General features: G+C 32.8%; 1 protein-coding gene across 1 annotated transcript; it reads left to right on the top strand.

The window, feature by feature from the left end:
* The first annotated feature begins 4,357 nt into the window (after nucleotides 1–4,357).
* LOC105779407 (G-type lectin S-receptor-like serine/threonine-protein kinase LECRK1) lies at nucleotides 4,358–6,929 on the top strand. The gene has a single exon (XM_012603145.2). It carries the CDS (start codon nucleotides 4,452–4,454, stop codon nucleotides 6,834–6,836), a length of 2,385 nt encoding a protein of 794 aa, XP_012458599.1. The 5' UTR covers nucleotides 4,358–4,451; the 3' UTR covers nucleotides 6,837–6,929.
* The last annotated feature ends 900 nt before the right edge of the window (nucleotides 6,930–7,829 follow it).

The following is a 7,829-nucleotide window of genomic DNA, read 5'->3' as shown; positions in this document are numbered from 1 at the left end:
ATAAATACTAAATAATAAAATTTACGAGCTTACTCGTCGAATTTGGTGGCCTTGAACCACTATTTTTGGCACAACTGGAAATCAGGCTGTTACAAAGAAAAAGCTAGTTTGAGCTTTTGGTGTCTAGGTGAAAGCGTGTACGATGAGTGTTTGGAATCGCTGCTTGTAGACATGATTAATTACGTTAATTGGAAAGTTAAAAGTAGCCTAAACCCCTACTCTAAATTCTAAATGTAAGCTTTCTCATACTATTGATTTAATATGTGATTATGTGTTATGAATTTGTGGATTAAGATATGATATTGTGACATGTGAAATAAGCTTATGATGGTTATTGTGAAAGAGTTGATTGTGGGCATGTTATACATGCCAAATGACAGTGACTATGTTGTACTTATAATGTGAATATGTAGTGAAAAAGTGCAAAAAAGGTAAGTAATATGTGTGTTTAATAACAAATATTTTGGCCTTGTGATCTTTGAAACTGCTGGATATAGTTGGCATGCCATAGGATTGTGAGTACTCACCTATATGTGTTGTGTTTTGGGGGTGTTAAGGCCCAGGACAATTTTGGAGAGATAAGGAAATGTGAGCTAAGCTCTATTCACCAAGATATGTTGGTGTGTTGGAGAGTTTTAGCGATATGTTTCACTTTTGGGATCTGTTCGACTCTATGAGTCATTTCGTGTGTTGGAGATCTATGTATCCGATGTGTGGTGATATGGCCCACTTTTATGTTTCATAGCTCAAGTGCCAAATTATCATCAAATGTGATTATGTGTGATGTGATATAAGCTTAAATGAGTATGTGACTACTATGTAAATAAACATTTAAGTAATGCATGATTAAGTAATATGACGCTAAAGTTGGAAATGTTGTAATTGGGCTATATGAATGCTTCATTAATGCATGATGACATGTTTGCGTAATAGTTATTCTGATCATTCACTGAGCTTGTTTAAGCTTATCCACTTCTTTTTAAACCTTTGCAGGCTGTTAAGCATTGCGATGTGAGTGGTGTGAAATATTTTCCAAGGGACTGATCCAAGTAGTTTTGCATTTGAGTAGATGAATTATAGTATTATTTTGAACTATGGGAATAAGGTAATGTAGTAGACTTGTTGCTTGAATGTTTTGGGATGATTACTTGGACTTGTTACTCAGAGAATTTATAGTCGTTTGACATTGGTTTATTGGTATTGCTTAGCTTAAACTATCATTGATGCTTTGAGCTGTATTTCCAGATCATTTTGATGCTAAACTTTGAGCTTATAAATGCATGATTAGTTGGTATATGTATGGTTGTGTTAAACGTTCTATTTTGATGTTATTTTTATTGAATTATGCAGAGGTATCGACAAGCGGGACATATGTATTGATACTTGCGTGATTTAGTCGGTGTTGCAACACCTAGTGCTTGTGTCGCGATATCAAAGGCAATATGCTCGATTCCTGGTTCAGCTCTAGGGGTGTGTCGCAATATCTAATGTCTGTGTCGCGACATCAAATACAGTCTTGGTATACGTGTGAAGCTTTGATGTTTGATGAAGCGTCCTGTTACTCGGGTTTGACGACTAGGCCAGGTACAGGATTTTACATTTTTTTGTCCTGGTTAAGTACCTTAATTTGGTTTCGATTTTCAATTTAGTATTTGAGCTTTTTATGTCCCAATTAAATTCCTATTTTTTTTACTAGAGCACACATGTCAAATATTTGTTGGGCCACATGATATTTGGCTAAGGTACCAAATTGGACATTGAAGTCAAATTCTAGTACCAAAATGAAAAAAGAAAACTCAGGTATCAAATTAAATATTAAAGTGAAACTTAGGTACCAAATTAAAAAAATTCAAGTATCAAATTAAATATTAAAGTCAAACTTAGGTACCAAGTGATATTTTAAAGCAATATTAAATCCACGACCTTAAAATATCTATTAACCCAATTACCCAAACTTCATTGGCATTGAATTTTAAAAATTGCATTTAAAAAACTTAGCCCTTAACTTTTATATTTTATATTTCCTTTTGTCAATTTGACCCTTATTTTATTTTTGAACTAAATTTGACCTTCAACCTTTTAAAAGAGTAGAATTTGACCATCAATATTTCAAAAGTGTTGAATTATTTTTAATGGAAAACCGACTAAAACATTAAATTTTTAAACATTGCAGATTGTATGGCAATTTACGTGTACTTATACTATTTTTAAAAATTCTTGAACTTTTATATTCTTTAATTTTAATTTTTAATATTTTATAATTTTTAAATTATTTGTTGATGTAATATATAAAATAAATATTGTTATGTTAACATGTAATACACATGAATTATCATGTAAGTTGCCATACCAATATTATTACAAAAAGTTAATGTTTTAGTCAATATTTACGTTAAAAAAGTGAGTTAAATCTTTTGAAATATTAATGACCAAATTTAGTTAAAAAATAAGAGTTAAATAGATAAACGTTGAGAATTAAATTTAGGCATAATAATTTTTTGGCCTTCTAACTTTACTAAAAAGTCATTTTAGTCCTTCATTTATTTTCGTCTTTTTAAACACTTGAACTTGCAAATTTTTTTGTGTCAAATCACTCAAAATGAATAGAAATGTTAACATTTATTTAACATTGTTTACATTGCATATATGTAGATTACCATACATTAACATTCATTTATTTTCTTTAAAATTTTTAAAATGTTTTAAAAATTATAATTTTTAATAATTTTATGATTTTTAATTTATGAAGTGGTATAGAAAGAAACCTATCTCATTTGGACTTTCACTTTGCATGCAAAATCTTGGTCAAGTCGCCGTACATAATTTATGAAGTGATACTTGCTTTTCTTGTTATTCCATTTATTTAGGTTTATTTTGGACCTGATTTTTAAATCATAAAAATTAAAATTATAAAAAATATATCAAAAGGTAAGGTATTAAAATTATATATATATTTATATAAAAGAAATGGCGATTTTGCTTTCTCGGAACATGTAAATCCTTTTATAATAAAATTTTAAAATTATAATATTCATTAATACTGAAAATTGTATGCTTTACCATTTCAATAAATAAATTTATTATTGTAAGTTTCACTTTTTTATTTTATGGACATATTTAATCGCAATTAATAAGTGTGTTTTTCAACATTATATTTTTGTTTTGGTGAATTACATTAAGAGAGCAAAGCCTTAATAGCAATGTAACTAACACGACTTAAACCCAGTCTATACCTAGGGCGATAAACACTCTAACTATCAAGCAACATATGAGGTTTTCAACATTGCGTCTTTATATCTTGTATTGGAGTTAACTACTGGTTGGAAAAATGTCCCTAAAAATATATCAAATACCAATACTATAATTAGCAAATTAGATAAAAAAAATCTATAGCAAGAACTATAAAATTTATATTTATCTATTGTGAGATAGAAAAAAAAAGAAGAAGAAGCAAGAATCACCACTTCCATTTTTAAAATAATTTTTCCATGCTCTAATAATTTCTTTTATTTTTTATATTTTAAAAGAATTATGCCTATAAATTATAATGAACATGGATAAATAAATGTCCAGATTTAAATAAATTTAGATGTCTATTTATCTATATTCATTTTCAATTTGAATTTTTAATAATTTTATATTTTTTGTTAAATTGAACTACAATGTCAATATCGTGATGGTTGATTCAAGGATATTAGTGAAGGTTGATTTGGTGGATATTAATGACTATGTTAATACTGTAATAATCAATGGTGAGCTTAATTAGTCAAAACGCCTAACGAAGATATTATTTTCATCAAAACTAAAGACTTTATTTAAGAAATATATTATTTAAAAATGGTTAGTTAAAAACTTAATTGATACATTCTCTAAGAAAGGGTTTAATTTCTTTTTGGAGGAGGATTTCTTAATAAAAAGGGTGGTTGTTTTTTATTTCAAATTCACCTGTTACCAAAGACTATTTTTAATATAAAAAATAAAATGTCAATTCAGTCAAGTCATGTCAAGATTTTAGAGTGAGTTTAAATAGGCGGTATATTTATTTACATTAAGTGGAAAATTAATAATGACAATAAAATAAGATTATATACGATACGATAATATGAGATAAAAAATAAACTAAACTAAACGCATTGCATCGCAGTGTTTCCCCATCCAAACCCATGCTATATTAGTATCATAGTGAAATCTGTGTCAGGTTAACAGCCGCATAACAGCCATAGTTAGGTTTGGTGATGTAAAGAAAGGAGAATGAATAGAAAGAGAATATCTGACTGTAGTAAATGAGTCATAGTTAGGTTTAGTGATGTAAGGAGACGAATAAACCAGTTAAAAAGCAAATTGGAACACTGTTGCTGGACGAATCCAAATGTTCTGTGACTATTAATGCTTAGCTTTCCAATTTTCTCTTTAACTTGTTTATTCATCTCCTTACATTTCCAAACGTAACTATGGCTAATTTACTAGAGTCAGATATTCTCCTTCTACTCCTCCTTTCTTTACATGTTATTATTATAGCTCAAGAAAACGAGTCGAGCATCATCCAACCAGCTTCTTCACTTTATGCCGGAAAACACCCTAGTTCATGGCCCTCATCTTCAGGGTATTTCCGATTTGGTTTCTATCCGCAAGGCAATGGCTATTCGGTTGGAATCTGGCTTGTTGGCTGGTCAGAAAACACCACTGTCTGGACTGCAAATCGAGACGATCCGCCTGTCTCCTCAAATGCTACCTTGGAATTCACAACACAAGGCAGGTTGCTTCTTCGGACTGAGGACGGCATGGAAAAAATCATTGTGAATCCGACCATGTCAGTATCTGTTGATGCAGCTTCTATGTTGGACACCGGGAATTTCATGCTCTACCAGAATAGGACTGTTGTTTGGGAGAGCTTTAATTTTCCAACGGACACAATATTAGGAGGCCAGAATTTAAGCGGTTCTCATAACCAGTTGATTTCCAGTGTGTCAAGGTCAAACCATTCATCTGGGCTATATTTGTTGAGAATGCAGAATGATGGTAACCTTGTAGCCTATGCAAATAATCCTGCTGAACTTGATCCTAGTGATGCATACTGGGACACTGGGACTAATGGTTGGTATTTTTCTGTGTTGAATCTCAATGAGAGAGGAGTTCTAGCAATGTATTCATCACCAAAATTCCACCAAGAAAACGTTTTGGCAAACCTCTCCGCAACTGGGAACGAAACAATGATTATCTACAGAGCAACCCTTGATCCTGACGGAAATTTCAGATTGTACTCGCATCAACTCGAAAGCAATACTATCTCACACAAGTGGCAGATTCTGAATGATGAATGTGATGCTAAAGGTCAATGTGGGCTGAACAGCTACTGCTCCAGCAGGGGTAAGGACACTGAGTGCTATTGCTATCCTGGTTTCACATTTATCGACGAGAATACCAAATCCCTGGGCTGCTCTCAGAATTTCACTATAGATGGGTGCGTGGCAAGGAAAGATCTAGTGATACACTACAACATCACTACCTTAGACAATATGTATTGGGCTGGTGATCCTTATTCTGTGAAGCCTAACTTGGAGAAGGAAGACTGTAAGAAAGCTTGCCAGGAGGATTGCTCCTGCGGCGGAGTTCTCTATTCTGACCGAAAAAGCTGCAGGATGTATAGGCTACCGCTCAAATATGGTAAAAGACATGGAAATATAACAACCACAGCCTTCATCAAGTTTATCCTGGGTAGCACCATTAGCCCCCCACCTGAAACAAGTCAAATATTGATAAGCGAAGGAAACCAAAGCCTCATTTTAACTATGGGCTTAAGTTTGGGTTCCGTTACAAGCTTGTGTTTTGTGATTGCAATATGTAGCTTCTTATTATACAGGCACCGAGTCCAAAATTATAAGAAGCTTTTAGAAAATAAAAGTTCAGTATTAACCGAGCAGTTTACGCTACGATCATTCACTTTCGATGAGCTAGATGAAGCAACACATGGTTTTCAAGATGAGTTAGGTAAAGGTTCATTTGGGACAGTTTATAAAGGAATTTTGCCAGGGGATGGTAAAAGTAAAACTATTGCCGTTAAAAGACTGGAGAAAGTTAACGAAGGAGAAACAGATCAGATTCGAACCGAGATGACAGTCATTGGAAGAACTAATCACAGGAACTTGGTCCGATTGCTTGGTTTTTGTGTGGAAGGTTCAAGGAAGCTCTTCGTTTATGAATACTTGGGCAATGGCTCACTGGCAAACTTTCTGTTCAACATGAATAAACGCCCAGTGTGGAAAGAGAGAGCCCGAATTGCATTGGACGTAGCTAAAGGTATCCTTTATTTACATGAAGAGTGTGAGGGGTGTATCATCCATTGCAACCTCAAGCCCCATAACATACTCTTGGATGATTCATTGACTGCAAAGATTTCAGATTTTGGATTGGCAAAGCTATTGAGGCCTAATCAAACATGCAGTACCCCTAGGACCAAAGGAACAGCATGGTACTCGGCACCTGAATGGCAAAGCAGTGGATTGGTGTCAGTAAAAGTCGATGTATACAGTTTCGGAGTGATACTATTGGAGATCATATGTTGCAGAAGCAACATAGAAGTACAAGTTTCTAGTGCAGATGAGATACTACTTTCTACATGGGTATACAGTTGCTTTATTGGGGGAGAATTGAATAAGCTTGTGGAAGGTGAAGAAGAAGTGGACATGTTAATGGTGGAAAGATTTGTGAAGGTGGGGCTTTGGTGCATTCAAGATGATCCCAATTTGCGTCCACCGATGAAAAATGTGATCTTGATGTTGGAAGGAACAATGACTATACCGGTCCCTCCATCTCCATCACTTCTGTTATACCTTTGATTTAGTATTTACTTCAGTTATGCTTTTCATGTAATGCATGATGATGTGCTTATTTTTCTTTTCTTTAATGTAATGTAATTATGTAAGATAAAAGAGTTTAATTCTAAAAAAATAAAATTTCAGTGGTTAAAAAAATAGTGTTAATTAGGGCAGTAATTCACCAAAAAACAAAAAAAAACCTTTTGTTGATTTAGTATTTATTTAAGTGTATTGGTATCTAATAAACTTTTAATAAATAATTAAAATATTATTTTTATTAAAAAATCTGATAAATATTATTAGCAAGCGATTGAATCAAATTATCAATTTCTAATAATATAAATGTAAATATAATTAATAAATAGTGAACTTGGTGATCATCCAAGGCACATTAGCATGCTCATGTTCGAACCGGGATTTCAAACCAAATACTTCCTCAGTAGGATAGATGGGGCGATTCAAATGAAATCCAATATAGATTCAACTTTCTATTCACTCGTGAGATCTGGGCGGTCTAGGGAATCACCACAGCTCATCTCTTCTCGATAATTTATACATCCCTTATTACTATATGGTATAATTGTGTATGGTAAAACTTAAACATAAATACTTAAAAGAATTTAAGCCTTTGCCTTAACCAACAAACCAAAATCGGTTTCCACCAAAAGTCATGGTATTCTTTTAAGAGTGAGTTTGGATGAGCGGTGCGTTTATCTACGGTTAGTGTAAAAACAGCGGTGGCGATGAGATTAGATACTGTAGTGATACTGTAGCGTGAGATAAAAAGTAAGCTAAACGCACCGCACCTCACTCAATCGTCCATCCAAACCCACCTAAGTCTTCTTAAAATTATTGATTTAGCCTGTCTGGTTTCAATTTTTCATTTGCATTTACTTTTTGTTATTTTCTAAAAATTCACTTTCAAATACCAATTAAATAATTTATTGATATTTTTTTAACTTTTATTATCTTTTAGACTTCAGCTATTTATTATTTCGTCGTCACTTAAAAAAT

This window comes from Gossypium raimondii, chromosome 4 (genome assembly GCF_025698545.1).
Source record: "Gossypium raimondii isolate GPD5lz chromosome 4, ASM2569854v1, whole genome shotgun sequence".
In the NCBI taxonomy this organism is placed as follows: domain Eukaryota; kingdom Viridiplantae; phylum Streptophyta; class Magnoliopsida; order Malvales; family Malvaceae; genus Gossypium; species Gossypium raimondii.
The sequence above is the reverse complement of the archived record's forward strand: the minus strand, read 5'-3'. Positions and strand labels throughout refer to the sequence as shown.